The sequence below is a fragment of the Myotis brandtii genome, unplaced genomic scaffold (genome assembly GCF_000412655.1).
Source record: "Myotis brandtii unplaced genomic scaffold, ASM41265v1 scaffold374, whole genome shotgun sequence".
Lineage (NCBI taxonomy): Eukaryota > Metazoa > Chordata > Mammalia > Chiroptera > Vespertilionidae > Myotis > Myotis brandtii.
This window is the reverse complement of record NW_005364372.1, coordinates 7252602-7275837: the sequence shown is the minus strand read 5'-3', so window position 1 is coordinate 7275837 and position 23236 is coordinate 7252602. Positions and strand designations below refer to the sequence as shown.

The following is a 23236-nucleotide window of genomic DNA, read 5'->3' as shown; positions in this document are numbered from 1 at the left end:
AGTGTTCTGGCACATTTAATCTCAATTGAAATAATTCACAATAACTATTATTTCTAACCAGGGAAATGGAGGATGATAAGGCAGTAGTGCACTTTATCATTGTCAGACTGTCTTTTACAGAGGAAAAAGTTTCTCAATGAAAGATGGTGAGAACTTCGGGCCCACTGGCTGGATGAAATTTACAGAAGTGTTCTTGCTTGTTTGTTAGACACAGTACTTTAAAGTTAAAAGACTTCATATAAAAATCTTAGTTTGCCACTTCTCTTGAGGAGTGGAAGAAATGACATATCAGTAACTTTCTCATGTAGCAGCACGTGGTTTGCCCTGGGTGGTCACAGACCTCTATCCACCAGGTAGGTGTGAGTTAACTAGTCCAAACATAGTTCTCACCATCATCTAATCACCACTTACGATGTTTACCCAGTGGGTTACCCTTGTTAAAAAAACAAAACACACACACCACCAAAAACTAACATTAAATAAAAAGTAGTAAGTGACATCATAAGGAAAACTTTATTCAAGGAGGGACTATTGTGATAAATTGTAGGGACCACTACAGTGGAATTTTGCAGTAGGGGAGAAAGGTTGGGCTCAACTTAAATACAGCTAAAGAGCAGGAGAGGGGTCAGTGGATGAAAAATTACTAAGAGGAAACCATAGGGGCAAGAGGGGATTCTTGCTGAAGGCAGATCCGGGGAATCAGACCTCACCTGGGAGGTGGTGGAAAGTGAGAAGTCAGATTAGATACTGAGGGTGATCAGATATGCAGAGTGGGAGGTTCTGGCTAACCTGATTGAGCAGGATTCTTGCTAAAAATGTAACAATGCAGAGAGAAACACGAAGTCCAAAATGAAGGCTTATTTGATAAACAAACAGTTCAGAGGAGACTGAGTAGAGTGTAGTTGAGGAGAGAATCTTTGTCACTAAACTGTACCAACCAAACCACTGAGTCGATTAATTTCTCCCGTGTGTGTGAAAGACAATGGAGTCTCTGGTAGTGACATAAACTCGGTTACAAGAGTGAAGGCTCTAGAATAGGAAAAGGACTCAAGTTATAGACGGACATGCTGTTTTCATGTGACTGGCAACCTTCCTTGGACTCGGGAAATTCTGATCTAAAAACCAAAAAGTCTTTACACTCTAAAGTATCTCCGAAGTACTTTGATTTTCCCTTTCAAGCATCTAGTAATTGAAACATAAACCAGTTTAAATCCATTAGCATTTGCAAAGCACACTCTGGTTCAAGAACTTCAAATTGGGATAGCGAACCAAAGGCAGGCAGGGCTCTGACCCAGCAGGTAGGGGCCTCTTCATTAGCTTCCTCTGTTCAGCTATTGCTCCAGCTCAGCTAAACTTATAAAGCAAATGTGTGGGAAAATGTGGGCAGATATAAATAAAATTAACTTAAGAGGCGTATTCAAAACCTCTCCTGCACTGTCACCTTTTGTTATTCTTATCCCTACAGACCAAAATAGAAAGTGTTTCAAGAAAGGAAAACAAGCATTATTATTTTGCAAATTTCCAAATAACTAAAACCAGGATTAAATATATCCCTTGAAAAATGTTATTGAGATCATTGTCTCCCATGAAATAGGTTTTATCATAACAAACGCTTTTATTTTTTTCCTTTTTAAAGTGATATCAATCAAAAATGAATGAACTAGGAAATAACCTCTCCCCCTTCCCCCATCAATTTATCAACATTAGGGTGAGAATATGTATACTGGATTTGAGGAATCCACATGCTTTTTAATGAAGATTAAGCAATTCAAATGCATTAAGGTTTAAAGAGAGGACTTTTGCTCTATTTTTTAATCCTCACCCAAGGATATTTTCCATTGATTTTTAGAGAGAGTAGAAGAGAGAGGAAAAGACAGAGAGATAGTGATGTGAGAGAAACACATTGGTTGGTTGCCTCCTGGGAGCCCAACCAGGGCCTGGGCCTGGGAGGAGCCTGCAACCCTTTGGTCTGCAGGCTAATGCTCTATCCACTGAGCCGAACTGGCTAGGGTAACCCTTTTGCCCTATTTTAAAAGGCATCTAAGTGCAGCCACAGGTCTGAATGTGGATATTCCACCTTCCTACCCACCTATATTTGCTTCCTATTCCTGCCTGAACAAATTACCACTCATTTAGTCACTTAAAACAACAGAAATTTCTTATAGTGCCATGGGTCAGGAGTCCACAATGGGTCTCAGTGAGCTAAAACCAAAATGGTGTGTTCCTGCTGGAGACGGTGTTCCCTTACCTTTCGCAATATCCAGAGGCCCCGAGTCTGTGGCCTGTGGCCTCCCTTCCGCCATCTTCAGAGGCAGCAGCAAAGCACTTCCACACTCCCTCCGACTCTGACCACCTGTCATTTTAAAGACCCTTCATTTTAAAGACCCTTGAGATGACATTGGGCCCACCTGGATAACCCAGGCTACTCGCTTAAAGCCTGCTGATTAGTATCCTTAATCTATCAGCAGTCTTAATTCCCTGCTGCCAGGTAACACAAACTACTTACAGGTGTCAAAGTTTAGTGTGTACAGCTTTGGGGGGGGGGGAGGCGTTATTCTACCTACCATCTCACCAGCATTCCTTAGAGAATAGAAGACACGTGTTCACGTATCCACTACCCCCAGTCCCTTCAGAAATGTAGACCCTGTTCTGGACTGACCATAGCCTTGAGTTGAGTTTTAAACAACATCTCTGTGCCTCAGTTTTATCATGAGTGAATTGAGCATGGCCTTGATAATTATAGGACTCAAATGAGTTATTCATTTATGTATAGAACTAGAGGCCCGGTGCATGAAATTTGTGCACGGTGTGTGTATGTGTGTGTCCTTCAGCCCAGCCTGCACCCTCTCCAATCTGGGATGCCTCAAGGGATGTCCTACTGGGATCGGGCCTAAACAGGCAGTTGGACATCCCTCTCACAATCCAGGACTGCTGGCTCCCAACTGCTTGCCTGCCTGCCTGCCTGATTGCCCCTAACCACTCTCCTGCCAACCTGATCACCCCTAACTGCCCTCCCCTGCCAGCCTGGTCACCTCTAACTGTCCTCCCCTGCAGGCTTGGTCACCCCCAACTGCCCTCCCCTGCTGGCCTGGTCACCCCTAACTTCCCTCCCTTGCCAGCCTGGTCGCCCCTAACTGCCCTCCCCTGCAGGCCATCTTGTGGTGGCCATCTTTGACCACATGGGGTGGCCATCTTGTGTGTTGGGGTGACAGTCAATTTGCATATTACTCTTTTATTAGATAGGATTGTGTATGAAACAGAGCAAGCATCATATAAGCATTGGTTCCTGCTTTTATTAATAAAATTAACATTGTTAATGGCTGTGATGGAGCAGGTTTTGCTGGGTTTTAACAAACTCGTTCACTTAAATGGAGTGGTAATTCATAGGGAGAGTGGCAAGTAGGAGCTGCCTTAATTGCATACTGCTCCATGGGCCTTTTCTGTCCCCTGCAGCCTCTGTTCCATACCTTGTTGACTGTGCTTACACCACCTGTGCTTATACCACCTGTGCTTATACCACAAGCAGCAAGCTATGGAATGCCTCTCATTATTGCCCACACACACCTGCTTTTCCAGCCCCTCTCCTTCTTTCTTGTAGACTACGATCCATGAAGTCCATAGATTCTGCAGTGTCGACCATGGTCCCTGAAAGGGCAACACTAGGGGAGTGTTTGCTGGCAGGGTGGGGTCTACTGACCCCTCTACTGGTGTCTGGCCGGAGGTTAGGAGGGTAGGTGCCAGTGTGTGAGAGCCATGGAGGTGTAATGGCTGGTAGACACTAGCTCTACTCCCAGTGGTTCTCCTCCAGGGGCTGCCAGACCCGGATGGTATAGTAGGAACAAGGGGAGCTCCTTGTGGTTGCAGGCCCTGTGGTTGGGTAGCTGTAGGACTGTCAAAAGTAATGATTATTACAACAGGCTTTAGGATCTGACAGCCAGGAGCACCAATCAGTGCTATAGGTCCTGAGGTTCTCTAAAGAGAGATGGGTCAGAATGGATGCCAGAGGTAGTATGTGTATTCAGTGCAGAATTTGAGTGCTGACAATGAAATTTGGATAACATTGATTTGAGTTTGAGGTGTGGTGGGTTGGGTAGAGGGAAAAGCACAAAGAAGAATATAATGTGGAAATTAGTAGACTTCATTCTTTTTATGACTGATTAATATTCCATTGTATATATGTACCACCATATTTTTAAAAAATCATTTGTGACAGCATGGATGGATCTAGAGGGTATTATACTCAGTGAAATAAGTCAGTCAAAGACAAATACCATATGATTTCACTTATATGTGGAATCTAAAAAACAAAATATGCTCTATACCTGAAACTAATGTAAAATTATATTGAAAGTAAACTGTTATTAAAAATTAGTTAATGAAATTCCAAGAATACCTGTGAATTGTTTATTCTTTTCTCTCTTCCAGAATGAGAAATTAATTCTTATAGTCAATCCTAAGTTTGGTGTTTGGCTTATTTCTCGCTCACGCCCTCCCTCATTACATCTTTTCTCTGCCCCTCTCTCCTTCTCTTCTCTTGCTTTTTTTCCCCCTAATAATTTTAAGAACCACCACCAAAATATCTAATTTATAAATTGTCTAACCTTTGTATGAGATGAAGCAATGAAACATCCAGGACTTGATTTCTCTCTCCATGTCCTCACCTTCTTTTATTCAGGAATTCCTTCATTCTACTTCTCCATGTAAAATTCTAGCTACCCTGAAAAGCCATTTGCAGATTTATAATTTTTAGAGGCATTTATGACTTCCTCCCACCAAAGCATCTTTGGTCATTTGAATATGTATCACATTTTGCTTACCTTGGTTCTTGCCTTACTCCATCATGTAATATGGCCATTCTTTTACTTAACTCTTCTAATACTTAGAAAGACTTTTAGAAAAGAGATACCTCACTTGAAAAAAATTCCTTAATTGCTGCAGCCTCTTCATAAAATATCTTGTACCTATCAGTTCCCATGAGATATTTGTTGAAGTCTGTTACACAAAATAAAATTAGAAATTGGTTTAATCCAGAAAATTTTACTTAAGTCCTCACAGACCCCCTGACGTAGTCATTCAATCCCCATCCTGGAATCTCTGAAATTGCTAGAATAATGTTCATAGCAGCAACTTGGGCCAAAGTACCACAGAGTAGAATGATCTGGCTCTTAACAACACAGACTTCAGTCCCCAAATACTCATACTCCTTCCTCCCCAACAAAAAGCAGGGTTTCTGGCTGGCCTGGTGGATATTCTTTAAATGCTTGAAAAGTTCATATATGGACAGAATATGACCAAAATGGCAGTAAGGAATGACACTTATATGAGCAGTTAACATTTTTATTTCAAAAACAGAATACTATATATAACACTTTCTGAGAAAATAAGGTATTATAATTAAATGAATAGCACATTCTTAAACACAATAAGGATGTACAGAATCCTTCCAATGTGAGTTTATCCAAAGTTTATTTAAATAGAATGCAATTTAACTGGGGGATTTAAGAAGTGATTGCTGCCTTTCACAAAATAAAAGCTCTTTTGCAGATTTCTGTTTGCTTTGTTTATTTAAACTTTACATTTCAATATATAAGGGCTCAATCTTTTTAAATTTAGAATATATGTACTGGATTTGAATAAGTATTTGGGGCTATATGTACCATGAAAATTACATTTTTCTTTTTGTAAGTAATAAGCAGCGGAACTAACTTTGACACAAAAAATGAATGGAGCCATTTAAAAGTTTTGTCTCATTCAAGTACAATACAGTCCAAGATTAAAAACAGATTCTTTCTTGAAAATTGCAATTGCTTCCCATCCCACTAAAGAAAGGGGAAAACTAACAAGATACAGAACCATAAACATGATTTATTAATTCTCATTGGATTTCAATTTCTGCCAATGGTAGGGGTCGCTAAACATCTGAGCCTTTTGCTTTATTCTGGTTATATTCATGATAACCTGTTTAAAAAATAAAATTTTTAAATGTTATTTTTTCTCTTCCTACCATATATCTTCTTCCTCCATAATAAGCTGACATGCACTTTTTGAATCAAATACACATGATATATATATCTAAGTAGAAAAATACATCCTTTAAAATTTCTGGCTCTATATAGAGACCTCATTCCCATTAGAAGCATGGCCATTCAGGTTTATTTTAGAATCTCTTTCTCTGTTTATCAGCTAACTGCATGACAATGCTTCGCAAAGTGCATATCTCTTTTTCCCTTTTCCTTCAACCCTTATAAACTCAGGGTTTACTTAAGAGCTTCATCCACTTAAAATTTTATACCGCTATGTCTACCCAACAACTCAAACAGTCACCCACACACACAAGAAAAAATTGTATCTTGTAAAGCTAACATTCATTATTCAATATTTTAATATACCATAGAACTTTCCATTTAGAAATTTTCTTTAAGTAAACATTCTTCCCTTGAAGCTATCATAAAAATGGGAAGAATATTTTAAAACCATCAAAGTGGACTTTTATAAACTGCTTCCCAAAGCCCAGGAGTAGTGTACTTGAGGGGCAAGCAAATGAGTACCTTTAGAAAATGAGTTTCGAAATGTAAAATTTGATCGCTATTTGAATATCTATTATTGATACCAGTGCTTCCCATTGACTGAAAATGTAACTACTAGTAACAGTAATTATAGTTGTGTAGCTACATTGAAGTAAATCTGCATCCCATTATTTCAATTATTGAAGTCTTATGGGCCGGTTGTTTGATTTGTCTCATCCCACTGTCTTTTCAACAGCTTTCCACTGCACAGATTGTTAAGAATGATTCACAAAGTGTTGCTGCCTTCAAACTATATACTCTAAAACGTGGCCAGGAAATAATTGCATGTTGTACTGAACATAAAATAATTTGTGGCTTCAGAATATGTATTTGACACAAAGCTTGCCTGACCATTGTACACAATTTTCTCAGTTTATGTGAAAATATTTATTACCTGCAACCGTAGATACTACACACAAAATGTGTGTGTTATGTAACATTGTATCAGTAATGCATTTTTTACTGTTTTGAAATTTCTTTTGGTGTAATTTACTGTTCTGCCAAATACCATTTAAAAATATATGTACTAGGGAAAGGGATTTCTGTGCTACATTTGCAATTGTAATAATAATTTTCCTGGGAATGCTAAATTATGTATTAATTTTATTCAAAAGCTTTTATTTTCAAAGCAATTAAACTTATTGTTGATTGATATTTACCACCTAATGTTCCTGGAACACAAAAAAGAATATGTTTTATACATAATCTTCCATCACAACACAGTGCTTGAGACTAGCTATTTCATACAACAGCATTCACATGAATTTTCAAACCAAAGAACGAAAATTATAGCAATTTTACTTGAAATCCATAAATCCATGCACAGGATTGTGTTCAACAGAATCACTAAATGCTATTTGTTATGCAAAGATGAATGAATCAATAAAAAAACAGAACTGATAAATCATTAGTACTTTAATGCCAAGCGTTGAGAGAAACTAATAAATCATGCATTTCAAGCACTTGTTTTTCTTATGGCATGTTTGAAAACATAACACATGCAAAGATGAGACGCAGGTCAATATGAATGAACAACACTGAACTGCTCAGAATAGCATTTCACTTTATATCATAGGTTAAATGAAACACTAAGAAAGTACTATTCCAGAATTTCCTTAGATACTCAGAAAATCCAACAATGCCATGAGTATATGAAACAACAATCTAGACTGTTATTTCCAAACACACATTTAAAATGTCATAGAGATGGGTGTGGAGGCTAATGGCATGCATGTTTTTCTTCAGTGAGCTCAATATTATTACAGGTATCAATTTATATTAGAAAGAAACTGATACAACCATATACTTTCTCAAATGGACTTAACTGATCCATGAAAAATTACAGACACTTATACTTACAAAGGACCCAAAAAAGCAAGAAATCAGCTTTTTGTATATAACTTCTGTTAAGTTAATAATATTGAGCTTTGATTATGTTGTATGTCCCACTGTCTCTGAACGGTGAGAATTTTAATTATAATTAATGGGTAATTCACTCTCTTCCACAGTTTTAGTCATCACAAAATTAATCATAAGAACCATAAATTTTCTCCACAATTAATTATTAAAACATTTCTCTCAGGCATCGTTTTGTGAATCTTTGGTGGGAAACACAGCTTGTTAGGCACATAGTTTAAAACACCTATTTGGTTACTGATGTGGTTATGAATAATCTCCTAGATTCACATGCAGAAAGGAATAAGGCTTGTCATATTACCACACTTTACTGCCAAGTAACATGTTTTCACTTATTTCTGGAATAAAAAACAAAATTAAACAAAATAAAAAACCACTTTCTCTTTTCAGCACAAGAAAATTTTATGCCTGACATTTTAAATTCCACTCAGAAGCATTAAAAGTTAAAGAAAAAATAGATACAGCAGGTATCATATACCACTATTTAATAAAATCCTTCAATGAAAAGTTTCTTCTCAAGTCATAGGTCAAAGACTATTGGTACACTGATTCTAAAAGGGAAAAACTAGAGCAATCTGCAACTTTGATCAGTACAGCATTACTGATCAGTACTTATTGATAACTGAAATCACACTGAAAATCACATATTCTATGATATTCCTTTTTTATGTTTAAACGTGTGTGTTTTTTGTTGTTTTTTAAATCACAGATTAAGAAATAGAACTTGAGGAGGAATGGATGGTAGACATAAAAATCTATGAGAATGCATGCAACAAAAATATGCAGTATCACTTCACGTAAACTTCTGCTTTCTTCATGCAATGATGGCCATAAAAACTGAGACAAATTTTCTAATAGATGAATTTTACATGAACTCAGTAACAGAAACCGTTAAACCAATTCCATGAGTTTGCATGAGTAGGAGACTTGAAAGGATTCAAAGATTTCCAGCATAAGTTTTCCATGGCCCAATTATGATAATTAGATCTCTAAGAATGAAATGACACAGGGATTATTCCTTGCTTCGGTTTCTTGTTCTTTGGACGAGGGAGCAGAACAACCCAGTTTTTGGAGGAGGGCCCATCAGCATTGGGGCTTGGTTCTTGTGTGTAATTTTTATCTAGGAAAAAAGAAAGAAAGAAAGAGAGTAATCTCCAGATATCATATCATAGTATTCTCAGTTTCTGAGAATCTGAAACAAATTACTAAAACACCACAAGTATAAAAATGTAGTTTCTGAGTTTCTATTATTTTAAAAAAATATTTCTGAGAGATTAAGCTATGCATTTGAACCATATTCCAATGCTCAAGGTATAAACAAAACATTAAAGTTAACTGAGATTTCCTTTTAATTATCACGTTACTTCTAACCTCACTTGTAATGATAATCCCAAATCCCTTGTTTAGGTTACACGATTATCTAGTATAATTTATTAACCACTAGTTATGTATCATTTATTTAAGGCAGAAAAGGATGCATGATTATAGTGTTCGGAGTCCCAACTATAGCCAAACATCAAGATGCACTTGGTATCAAGGCAAGCTTTATTTATTTTACTAATCAGATTGTTTCTCTCTTTCAACATGAACTGCAAGGCTTAATTTCCAAACAATCATTAGAACTGAAAGTCACAAGCTAACATGCATAAAAGGTCAGGAATGATGAACTACTTTTCTAATTTGTTAATTAATTGGTAATAGAATAAAATCAAATATTGAAAAGCCTGCTTAAAACACTTTGCAGAACTGTTCTAAAGCTGCTCGTTTTGATTTCTTTGATATAAAACTACGAATCACCTTAAATGAGACAAGCTTAAAGTAGATTATGTCTGCAATTTTCTCTAATTCAAGTCTAAATTAGAGAAGACATTTTGTGAATATACGCTATGCTCAAAGCTAATTGAAAGCAATTATCAAAGTGGCATTTTGTCTGTGACTTTAAGATACATTGGGAGATAATAAATGATTATCATTATGTAATAAAAAGGTCACATCTTGCCTTTGGGCTAGTGATGCTAAGAGTTTTTCAAAAGCAATCTGAGACATTTTCTTTAGAGAACTGTGACTAATACAAGAGCCATCGCTTATTAAATATCAGTTGTCACACCTGCACAGCACCTACATCAGAGATGAGTATTTCTTTCAAAAAGAAACACCACCTCATTAAAAGCTGCAAAAATATATCTCTTAAAGTGCATACCTGACATTTTCAAGTTAAAATGAATATCCTTCACTTGTCATTTACTAATAGCGATGAAATAAAAAAAATGTATGTCACGTGGACAGGATCATTAAAATCAGTACAGGGGCTTTTGGGAAATAGAGATTTACTTCACAGTCTCCAAAGACAGAAATATGTCAAAACCCTGGAAAAATGAACAACTTTATTTAACTCTGTTGGAATCAGGTTATTCTGGGAAGATTCAGTGTTCTTCTCTTCACTGTAAAAATAAATTGCACCTGTTAAAGGCCACCAGGCTAACCCAGCCCCTAACTCTCTGGATATACAATTTTACTTTATTTTTATCTTATGAACTGGGAAGTTGATAACCATATAGTTAAAATATAAGAGTGCACTTATATATGTAGGTTCCAAGAGACTTCTATCAGATTTTCTCTTAATAATCAGCTTTGGATTACCATATGCTATTGATTTTATTTTATTTAAAATGTTTTTATTTATTTGTTTGTTTGTATATATATTTTTTTTGAGCGAGAGGAAGGGAGAGGGAGAGAGAGATAGAAACAGTGATAGAGAGAAACATCAATTGGCTGCCTCCTGCACACCCGCTACTGGGGATCAAGCTCGCAACCCGGGCATGTGCCCTGATTGGGAATTGAACCAGGGACCTCTTGGTTCATGGGTCGATGCTCAACCACTGAGCAACACTGGCTTGGCATGCTACTGATTTTAAACTCCTCTGAATCTTAGCTTTATACAGTATCTAATACTACATCATTCATTCATTTACTCATTTCACAAAGTTGTTTGAGCCCCTACTATGCTTCAGGGACTTAAAAAAAATACACAATACACATTCTCTGCCCCCAAGAAGTTATAGTCAAGTAGGAAAGAGAAATTTAACAAGCACAGCAATAATGATATAGATGCTGAAATAGGAGGCTAAGCAATTTCTTAATGTTGAACTTGAACATGAATCTTTTTACACAAAAATGTCATGTTTTAGATAAGTTCCTTGGGAAGAAGTTGTCACGTATTACTTCTATAATAACCTTCGCTTCCAATAGAACATTAGCAGTTAAAGTAAGAAGGTATATCTTCTGATTCACAGTTGCTGTCCTAAATCCTTTGGAGGGTACAATGGTATTAGGACATGTTGGAAACAAGATCATTATTATCAATGGAAGAAATATACCGTCGTAGTCAAAGCATAGCCAAAATACCACAAATGACTGTGTGCAAGGTTTTGTTTGGTTTTTAGGTATTTGAATTTTTTTTGATTATGGCTATCTTTACATTGGAAATCCTTTTGAAAGGAATCATAGGGTGTTCTGCCTTCAAAAATAGCACAGTATCTCATTCAGTGCTCTTGACACAATGGGACACTTAGTCCATGTTACTGATGAATAGGGAGTTCTAGTTTTTAGTTTCTAAGCAGGAGAGCGCCAGTCCTATTTTTAAAATTATCCATAACCTGTCCTCTTTGTTGTTGAGTCAATCCTATGGTCAAAGTGCACAACCCTTTCTTTTTATTTCTGTAAAAAAATAAATTTCCACCTTTTATGTCTGTTATTTATGGAAATGAGAAACAATTGGTTGTTACTTAGGGGAGTAACATGGAGGAAACTAGCATCCGTGAAATGTCTATTATGTATCCGGGCTCTTTGCGTATGATATTGCATTGTAAAATTACATGTCTTTTCTATTTGGGCAGAAGGAAAAACCACTCCATTAAGGTGACAATCATTCCAGTCCAGGTGAACTGTTGCTGTGGTAATCACAGAGAGTCCAGGTGTAGGCTTCAGAAAACTGTAGGACTTAAGTGTAGCTTCAGGTTGCGGGTAAACCTGGTTAAGGGTAAACCTGGTTAAGGGAGCCTCAGCAGGCTGGAAGAATGACTCAGATGCCTGTTTTATATATATTCCATACTTTCCATACTCTTGCTTGTTTGTTTGTTTGTTTGTTTGGTGTTTTTTTGTTTGTTTGTTTGTTTTTTGAGAACGTGCTATCTACTAGAAAAGCAACGGGTAAGGAGCAGATTCCAAAGACTTCAGAATGTATTGTTTCAGCAATCAGAAGACTTGAACCGATCATCAGGCTACCTTTGAGCACTTCCTTCTTTTAAGATTCAGGTAGTTATTTCTTAGTTGTTCCTCAATACATCAGATATTTATTGGGCACCAGCTATGAGCAAGGCATTTTGCAACTTGATTTTGATTATTGAGTTTGGAAGAGAATCTGAGATGATAAATGAGAGAGAACTGCAGGCAAACATAAGCAACGGTGATGGGGCGCATGGAGGTGGAAAAGCATTGCTGAAAAGAGCCAAGGCAAATATTGTCAGTAACAGAATGGTGTCCTCATATAAAACAACTCTCCATCTCTACATGTCACCCACTCCCTTGGAAAGCTACAGCGGCAGAAGAGAGTCACTTCTGTCCCACGACTCTTTCTAATTCCATCTTCTTATGTCTAATTAAGATGAGCACATCAAAAACTGTAAACATGCAAACATTTCAGTTTTATAATTAGTCAATATGAAATAAAGACGCACATGTATAAACCAGATCAAGGCAGTTTTCCTGTTTCTATGACATTGTCAGGGTTGCATACTTTGATAGTTCCACCTCATAATTATAATGTTAATAATAGTAACGTGAATAAAAAGTAACAAGCTTTGGCTCTGACTGCGGGCTGACCATTATGCTACTAGTAAGTGTTTTACACATGTTATCCAGAGGCTACCTGTTTCAGCCATTTCTTTGAGTGGCTCTCAGCAAAAGTCTACTCCCATAAAAGTATTTTTATCAGAGTGTAGAATTGAAGTATTATTTCATAAAATAGATTCAAGAGAGGATTTATGTCTGGCACCAGACAGTGTCTATTCCCATTAGGCATGTAGGTGGTCTCCAAAGACCTTCTTTAGCTCAAATAAAATCGAGGGAAGAGAAGTAGGCCTTCCCTGATTCATACTCCAGGCAGGTTTGTCTCAACTCATTTTCTTTTTCTTTTTAAAAAATTTATCTTTATTGCTGAAAGTATTATAGATGTCCCCTTTGTTTTGGTGTTTTTTTCCTCATTGACCCCCTCTACCTTGCACCCACCCCTCCCAAGCCTTCACCACACTATTGTCTGTGTCTATGGGCTATGCATATATGCATAGAAGTTCCCCAGTTAATCACTGGTATTCCCTTTCCTAGCACCCTGTTTCCCAGCATTGAATATTCCCACCACCCTTTATTGTTAAGGGTTATCAGAGGGAGAGACACAGCTCCATGTCCAGTCCCTAGAGACCACCTCTACCCACCTAAGGGCCTAGCAAAGCATTCTGATAAGATTAAAATAGAGGGAGGAGCTATTCTCTCTTCAGGGAGTTCTACCAGCTTCCAAAAGAATAATTTTCCCATTTTTAAATTTTTATTTCATCTAATTTTATTCTCTCAACAACTCTGGGAGGTAGGTGTCAACATCCTTAATTTTCAATATAAGACAGAACGTACACAGGTTCTGTAACCTGCCATTACACAGCACAAGTTGGTCAGTTCTAGAAGAGGCCTGAGAGCTGACTCAGAACTCCTTGTTTCCCACCCCGGTGCCAGTTATTGTCCTGGAGAACAGTCCCCCTCTCTTCTGCCAATCAAACTTCTGTCTGGCCCAGCTCAAGTCACACATTACTGTGAAATTTCAAAGCACGAGGATACAAAGAAGATTCTAAATGCCCTCGAAAAGGAAAAACAGGTCATTTACAGAAAAAATAAAAATCAGCATGGCACCAGGCTTCTCAAAAACATTAGAGCTAAAAGAATATGGAGAAACACCTTCAAACCCCAGAGGCAAAGTTAATTTTATCCCAGACTTCTATACTTAGTCAGTGTATTGATTAGATGCAAGGGTACAATGAAGGCATTTTCAGTCAGAAAAGGATCTAGAGAGTTTACCTTTTCTATGCCCTTTAAAACACGTCTGGGGATGTTCTCCAGCAAAACAAATGAGTGAGCTAAGAAAGAGATTCAAAAACCACTGGGCCACACTGACAACACCAAAGGCTGGTGAGGCTGTAGAGCAACAGTCCCACACACTGCTGGTAGAAATGCCAAATGACACACACAGCCACTTTGGAAGACAGTTTGGACCAATGGCGATAACATGTGCAATGAACACTACAATGTGCTACAGAGATTTTCCCAGGGTGCAATGGGAGCACAAAACATGACATTCAGATCACGGTGGAAGGACAGGGCAGAATTAAACCTGATTTTTAGCGACATCACTCTGGAAGCATAGATTAGGGGCTGGGTGCCATGCCAGAGGCAGGAGAGCAGATGGAAAGTTAATAAAACCCAAAAAAGCCTGCAGTGGACTTCAGTTATGGCGGTGGAAGAGTGGAGAGTTCCCAGGGAGGCATAATTTACAGGACATGGTCCTAGTTGATGGGCTCTGTGGAGTATGGGAAAAGGAAACAGTTCTGGTATGCTTTTCATGCTTTCAGCTTTATTTGTGATGTGTGTGTTAATAATCTTACTAGAAAGAGATGCATTTTTGGCAGGGGTAGGAGCCAGGAAGGTGGTGAACACAGTGTTGAGAGTGACTCAGTGCTGGTGAAGGAGCTGTTCAGTCTAGGTCTGGTGTTCGTTCAGAAGGGAGAACAAGTCTTGAGGCAGGTTTAGGTGTGTGATGAGCTTATAACGATATCCACTGAGAAGAGACTACCGGGCAGTGTGGCAAATCCACCTCTCAGAGGTTAGACTGAAACTGAGGAAACAGACATTTTAGGGGGAAGCAAGGAATGATGTCCTGTGAAGGAATCTAAGCACCAGGAGCCCGAGAGGTGGGAGAAAAGCTAGAAGGAAACACCAGCATATAAACCTTGCAAATCAGTCCTCACTGTGGCTATGCCTCTTCTATTAATGAGGCTGAAACCATCAAATTGCATGTGTACAAGCTAGATGTGCCTCAATTTGCCACAATGTTTTGCATAAAAGTGATTAAGTTACTGAATTTCTTACACCATTTCTAAATATAGGAATCATTATATCTGAGAGACATATATTACAGGATGGTTAAGTAGTTGCTCATGTAATTCAGAGGTTGCCAAGCATTTTCTGTAAATGGTAGATATTTGGGTTTTCGGGGCTAGAGGGTCTCTGTAACTACTCAACTTTGCCACTGTGCCAGGAAGTATCCACAGACTATATATAAGTGAGTGGGAGTGGCTGTGCTCTAGTACAACTATGGATGGCATCTAAAATTTGAATTTTAGCATTCTTATTTTGACATTTTCAGCCTCTTAAAATGTAAAAATAAATTCTTAACTCTTTGGTTATACACAAACAGGCAGCTGTTCAGATTTGGCCCAAAGAACATAACTTGCTGATCCCTGATGTAATTACAGTCAAATACTGAAAATTACATCTAAAATTATTAGGCATATGGTGGAAGCAATACATTTTAATTTAAAATTACAACCTAGTAGGTCAGTAGTTAAAAAATGGGTGAAAGTACAAGTAATTTCATTTGCTACGCTGAGTGCCACCATTCAGAATTCATTCGGTGAAAATTCTGAATTGGAATATATACTAGCTTTCCCAGTTTTGATAATGACTGCATCAACTGATCAAATTTGGCTTAAAGGCATAATCTCTTTATTGCTTTGCACCAGGGTGGGCTTAATAATATTGTAGTTCTTAGAAAGCACCTCAGCAGGTAGCATTTTTCTTTTTAAATATTCTCCCTGAATCTAGCCAATATTTTTTCCCTTGCTTCATCTCTCTTTAAGAGTTCATTATCACCGGATTTATTCAGGTACCTTAAAAATGAATGGGGTTTTCAGAGCAAAATAAATGCCATAAAATATCTGTGGGAGAGCTTAATTTAGCAATTATCTGGAACATTAATAGTTACCTAGCTTGATTCTGGAATAAGATTATCTCCTTCCAATAATGGAAACCATTTTGAATTCATGCGTGTAGCTGAGCCATATGACAGTGGGAATAAAGAGCATGCTAAATTTTTCAGGTCCACAACTGCCAAAAAGCAAAGCAATGAAACATAACAATTTTCTAAAACTTTGGTGCCAGCTTCTTTATGATTCCAGCCATTATTTTCTGAAATGATAGCAATTTCCAAGTTTAATGTTATAGACTTTGATCTAACATCAAATCCAGAGAAATCGTTGAGAAGAATTTACGATAAATCTTTAAAATATGGATTTGAGAGGTTTACTTGCTGATGAAATTCACAGGAATTTTAAATATGAATCGTAATGAGAAAAGAGAAACTTTTCCCTAAAAGTGAAGGGCTATTTGGCCACATTGCAGAGGAAATACTAGTATTCATACCTGGATCTGAAATCTCTTTAAAGATAAAAATTTGGTTCTCCCTTCCAAAATATTTTATGTTGTAAGTTGGTTGCCAGGGAAGGTCAACATTTTTTAAAAACTACTTTTTTATAATGCCCATGTCTCTGCAGAAAAATTTAACCCACAACTTTAACCCAGTCATTGTTTTTCTTTTCCTAGGGCCTTCCCAAAAAACAAAACAAACAAACAAACAATCAAACAAAAACACAAAAAACAAAACACATACACACACAAAAACAAACAAAAAAACAAATCCAAAATACCACAAAGAAATTCTCATCCTTGACTATAACTGGAGAATATTCACAATATTTACTACTTGCAATTCTACTTTTCTTACTGAATGATATTACAGACATTTTTTGCTTTATGGGGTTAAGATCATGAACTTGAGAGATGAGGCAAGGGTTTGAGTGCCAGGTTGGCCATTGGACAGAGTAGCTCCCATTTTTGAGCCTCACTCTCTATTTACTAAAGGAAGATAACAATGCACCTACTTTACAGGACTACTGCAAGTACCAAATGAGACTATGCATGTTACCTACTATTTTTAGTGGAATTATGTTTAGTCCAGTGGAGAGCACATTTTGCTCACCCCTCTCCTAGCTGAGACAACCAGGCTTTCAGGATTCCTTGGGTGACATTGGGAGATGGCTTATTACGGCCATCTGCCTTCTCTCTGAGGAGGCCAGAAGCATCTGGTAGCATTCCAGCCACAGGCCTGGTTCCACCTCTACCCAAATAAAAGAGTAGAAAATAGACCCATATGCGACATTTATTAACTCACAGAAAGAATGGGTTTTTAAAAGCAATGGAGACCAATAAGCACATACTGACATATTATGAAAAGAAAGTTCCTTAATGAGCCAATTGCTAGACTCAGCTATACCCTTGGCTGTTTGGAACAGCATATCACTGATCTTAAAGATATTCTATCAATGTTAAAGTATTTAATGGTAATCCAGTGAACATTTTACATGCTATCCATAAAAAATTGCCATCACATAGTGTAGTAATGATTGACTTTCGTAACAATATGCCTAGGACATTGATCAGGGAACATAATTTAGTTGGGTTAAATTAGAATGGAGAAAAAAATAACCTACATATTATCCAGATTCTCCTCTTCCAAAGAATTGTTCCATCACTTATTCAATTGTTCAAGTTAGAAATCTGGATCATCCTTGGCACCTCCTCCTTACCTCACATAAACAATCTAGCAATTTTATCCTTCAAATATTTTCCGTATCTCTTGTTTTTTTTTTTTGTCTTTCTCCTACTACCATTCTAAAGCCTCAACAAATTTCAAAAATCCTTAAACCTTCAACTCATTTGAATTTAAGATCATTCTTGCCAGCTAGGGAAATGTAATCTATTCACATCAAATCATTGACTGTGCATTGTATTTATTCATTAAAGTGATCATTCAGTGGAAATACATTTTAAAAATATATTAAATAGTAAAAGTGATGGGTTCTAAAAGAAAAAAAGGAGTCTCCTAAATGGTTTAATCCATTCCCCACCAGGAATGATTTTATCATCATGCAAATCTGATCACATCACCCTCCCTCCTTCTTAAACTCTTTAGTCCCATATGCCTCTTAAACTAAAGCTAAAAATCCTCTGTGAGCTTCCAGGCCCTGCAGCTCTGATTCCCACTAAATCACCTGCCTTACCCCACACCTCCTGTCCTTCTGGTCCATATCTATCACGTCAGCTTTCAGATCCTTGTGCACACCATGCCCCTCCCCTCCTCATGCCATTCCCTTTGCCTAGGACAGTCTTCCCTCCCTTGAGTTTTCAGGTCTGTTTTGAGTTCCTTTGAAAGTCTTCTTAGACTTCCTTTGAGGTGGTCAAATTCCTGTATTACACCCTGTCATGGTACCACAGCACCATATTACCACAGTGCCACAGTGTCTCAGTACCATGAACATATGTTCACAGAACTTATATCATTACTGGAATTTTATATTTGTGTGACTCTGGGGAATGTATATCTTCACCGAGTTCAGAGGGCACGTCTGTTTTTGCTTTGTTTCCATCTAGCACTGTAAGGCAAAATGTCAGCACCTTTGTCGAGCAGGAATTCAGTAAGTAGTTGTTGAAGGAATGACGACATGAATCTGGCATTCTTGACTTAACTTGGATAACGCAGTTGTATTCTATTCTTAATTTTTACCTATTGACTTGAAAATCATGTCAAATGATATTTATTTTGTTCACCCCATGGAACTATCATGTGGATAAAACAATGTAATATGTAAAATTCTTCAAACTTTTTGTCTCCTCAAATGAAATATGTGCAACTATATTCCGGATATTCCAGGAAATAAAAACAATGAATGACTAAATTCTATTCAGTGTATTTTTATTAATAGTTTTTTAATTCAAATTTTTATTTGAAGTTGGTAACTCATCCTGGGAATCTCTCTATGAAAACACTGAACTGTTCTCTGCTGGTGGATAAGAACGCTTATTCTTTAAAACTTTCAACAACACAGGTTGTTGCTCTTTGAGGAAAAGATTAGAATGTGTCAGCCATATTTTCTTATTTTAATCCACAAAATCAGATGAAATGACAAACTAGATAAAGTATGACACAAGGCAAATGTGGAAAGAAAGTCAGGCTCAGGTCTTGTGATTCTATAGTTTTCATCCCAGGAGAGAGGCCTCTAACTGCTCTGGAAGGAAAGACATCAAATCTACTACTATTAGTCTGATGGGGCCCATAGACTAGAAGACCACCCATTCTAGAGCAATATATTCCTTTTTGAACTAGGTATAAATATTTTTTAAATTGCTCTTTTAGAAAGCTAATGACACAATTCTGTTAAGTGCATACAATTTTAGCACATTTAGAATGTGTGACAGTCCTGGATCAAATCAATATAAATGCATAAAATATTACATACTTGGTATACTTTTCATTTCAATTTTTGCCCTTTTGTATTTTTGGACATTGTGTTCAGTTTGGGTTAGGAGTCCCTATCAAAGAATACTAAGATGAGACACACTATTATATTTTAGCTGACATGAGACAAACTTTTCTAAATTAAAACTAATGACTAAATTATTTTGATTTTCAAAATGGATAAAAGAACAATTTAGATTGAATTTGTGGTATTTAAATAGAATGTATTAAAGAAAAGAATGATACAAAGGTAAGTCTATCTGCAAACATAACAAGTTTGGATTAACTCTTTTCAATATAGTATGTTAAAAAGATTTTAAAAACATTTTTTTGTGTGCAAAATGCAATCAAATTTAATCAGTTTGGCATTAATTAAGCTCTAATAATGTACTTCAGTGTTTTTCCTAAGTAGTGTGATCCGTTTCCCCATCATCCAGGTCGATTTGTGCACATTATGGTGTCATCATAATTTTAAAACATACTGAGAAAATGACAGAGCTGCAGAATTAAAATAAATGATTAATGGTATTTTTTTTCATGTTTTGTACTAATAGGTATTACTGAGCCTTTAAATTAATAGAGCTGTCAAGCTCACGGGTGTTACAGATCCAGCAATGAACCAAAATGGAAATTATATATTCCACAGACACCTAAAGATGACACTTCGGAATATTTTAAATTTTAATTAGTAGGTGCAATTGTTTTGTTCCCCACAACCAGTGCAAATTAATTGGAAATTAGTCACAACCAATCCCTTTTGTAACAGTCTGAAATGAAAGAGATTGGTGCTTTATACCTTAACATACTTGTTTGGGGGCCAGAAAGCACACATGCAGTAAATTGCATTGTCAATTACAAAACAACAACTGTTGTGAAATTAGGGAAAATTATGCACAGGTAAACAAAACTAATTAATGCATAAGTAACTGGGGAACACACAAAATAACGTCCAACTAAACACTAAAGTGCCAGTCTTTGAAAAAAAAATGATGGCTTTAGAAATGCAAATTTATGCATAGCATTTACCAATAAAGTCTTAGGTAAAAGGATGCTTTTAGTTTATGTTTTATTTAACTGCTTTTGGAGACTCACTACCACTCACACTTTAAAAAATATACCCATCAGAACAGCAGTCTGCTTCTTCAAATATGTGTCAAGATGGCAAAAGAGTGTTAATTTTCTATTCCTCAAATATCAAGATAAGACTCATTGAATAACAAATGATGGTATTTCCTTCCTTAAGATGTATCCTTATTCTTTATTTAAATAGTAGGCAAAACGCAATTTCTACGCACATCAGGAAAATATTTATTATCTACACAAAGCATTTTCCAACTGATAATTTTTTGGTTACTCTTTGTCTTTCATCACTAAAAATACAAATGTTCCTTTGCTGGAACATTGGTATGGCTTAAGATTACTTGAAAATGGTATGTCTACAAAGGTAGCAAGTGCCAAGTTAAAATAGCTGTGTATCTTCTAATGAGAAAATAATATTCGCATCAAATTTTCAAAACAAGACCAATTTCCAGGAAATCAGCCAAGTGTATTCAATATTATTTCATACTATTTAAAGGTAATTGATTTAATGAAAGAATCTTGGGAAATTCAAGAGATAGATAAGCCTGCAGGTAACTTTCACAGCACTGCTATTTCCTTTGCATAGTAATTTTCCTAAGCTGTTTTTCCCTCCCTCTTTATGAAAATGCCATAAAACGTGGCTTTTATGGAGTGAAAAATATTTTAACTTCAGACTATATTGAATGTTTACAAAAGTGCTAAAAATGTTGACTATTTCACAAAAAGCTGATATACGGAAGTTTTAATAAATTGGTTGAGATTTTATAATAAAACAGTTGTAAGGCTGTATAATTTCTAATCTGTTTTCAATTCCCTGGTCTGTGATCAGTTAATTTAGGTAATAAGTATAGGAATGCTCACCTATCATATAGATAAGCAAATTCCAACTATTCACCCTATTCTCCCCATAAATCTTCCCATGTACTATTTATGTTTAGGTTTTGGTAGCTTCTTGTCAGGAAACATAGTTCTCTTCATAATTTCCCTTTAAAATTGTATCGTATCTTTAGTAATCAAGAGAGATATAAACATATATACTATGAAAAAAAATCCATCTGACACCTCTGCAGTTTCTAACATAATATTATGTGAAATGTTCATTTAAATGATATACCTGAGTAGAAAGGATTTTCATGGTAGTTAACTCTACAAGTGTGTTGAAAGGGGCATTAAAACAATCTCAGTTTATTTTGATTCTCAACTGTAAGTGCCCTATACTGGGTGTGCTCTGGTTAGATCTGCTAAAGGGCCAAGAGGTCTCATTGGCCTGGCTACTTGTTTTACATTTTTGCTCCTGTACTTAATACTGTGCATCACAGAAAGCTTCAGTCATTGTATTTTGCCCTCTGAACTTTTATCTGTAAGAAAACAAGCTTAATGGAGAGATGGCATGTTTGGGAGTAGAAAAACAAGTTAGGACCAGTTAAAGTCTTATAACTTTTTTGCCTAATGACCTTGGACATTCATTTAAAGTCACTGCCACAGTCTAAAAGCCTCCCCTATGACTTTGTTTGTTTGTTTGTTTGTTTGGTGTTTTTTGTTTGTTTGTTTGTTTTTTGAGAACGTGCTATCTACTAGAAAAGCAACGGGTAAGGAGCAGATTCCAAAGACTTCAGAATGTATTGTTTCAGCAATCAGAAGACTTGAACCGATCATCAGGCTACCTTTGAGCACTTCCTTCTTTTAAGATTCAGGTAGTTATTTCTTAGTTGTTCCTCAATACATCAGATATTTATTGGGCACCAGCTATGAGCAAGGCATTTTGCAACTTGATTTTGATTATTGAGTTTGGAAGAGAATCTGAGATGATAAATGAGAGAGAACTGCAGGCAAACATAAGCAACGGTGATGGGGCGCATGGAGGTGGAAAAGCATTGCTGAAAAGAGCCAAGGCAAATATTGTCAGTAACAGAATGGTGTCCTCATATAAAACAACTCTCCATCTCTACATGTCACCCACTCCCTTGGAAAGCTACAGCGGCAGAAGAGAGTCACTTCTGTCCCACGACTCTTTCTAATTCCATCTTCTTATGTCTAATTAAGATGAGCACATCAAAAACTGTAAACATGCAAACATTTCAGTTTTATAATTAGTCAATATGAAATAAAGACGCACATGTATAAACCAGATCAAGGCAGTTTTCCTGTTTCTATGACATTGTCAGGGTTGCATACTTTGATAGTTCCACCTCATAATTATAATGTTAATAATAGTAACGTGAATAAAAAGTAACAAGCTTTGGCTCTGACTGCGGGCTGACCATTATGCTACTAGTAAGTGTTTTACACATGTTATCCAGAGGCTACCTGTTTCAGCCATTTCTTTGAGTGGCTCTCAGCAAAAGTCTACTCCCATAAAAGTATTTTTATCAGAGTGTAGAATTGAAATATTATTTCATAAAATAGATTAAAGAGAGGATTTATGTCTGGCACCAGACAGTGTCTATTCCCATTAGGCATGTAGGTGGTCTCCAAAGACCTTCTTTAGCTCAAATAAAATCGAGGGAAGAGAAGTAGGCCTTCCCTGATTCATACTCCAGGCAGGTTTGTCTCAACTCATTTTCTTTTTCTTTTTAAAAAAATTTATCTTTATTGCTGAAAGTATTATAGATGTCCCCTTTGTTTTGGTGTTTTTTTCCTCATTGACCCCCTCTACCTTGCACCCACCCCTCCCAAGCCTTCACCACACTATTGTCTGTGTCTATGGGCTATGCATATATGC

General features: G+C 36.7%; 1 protein-coding gene across 4 annotated transcripts in view; it reads right to left on the bottom strand.

Annotated features, from left to right (window-relative positions):
• Positions 1-5682: 5682 nt before the first annotated feature.
• The window catches only part of DGKB (diacylglycerol kinase, beta 90kDa), a 543595-nt gene continuing 526041 nt past the window's right edge, over positions 5683-23236 (bottom strand). For all 4 annotated transcript variants that reach the window (XM_014544666.1, XM_014544667.1, XM_014544665.1 and 1 more), the window contains one exon: positions 5683-9102. In XM_014544666.1, the coding sequence (XP_014400152.1) occupies positions 8995-9102 (108 nt within the window). In that variant the 3' untranslated portion in view covers positions 5683-8994. The remainder of the gene's footprint in view (positions 9103-23236) is intronic.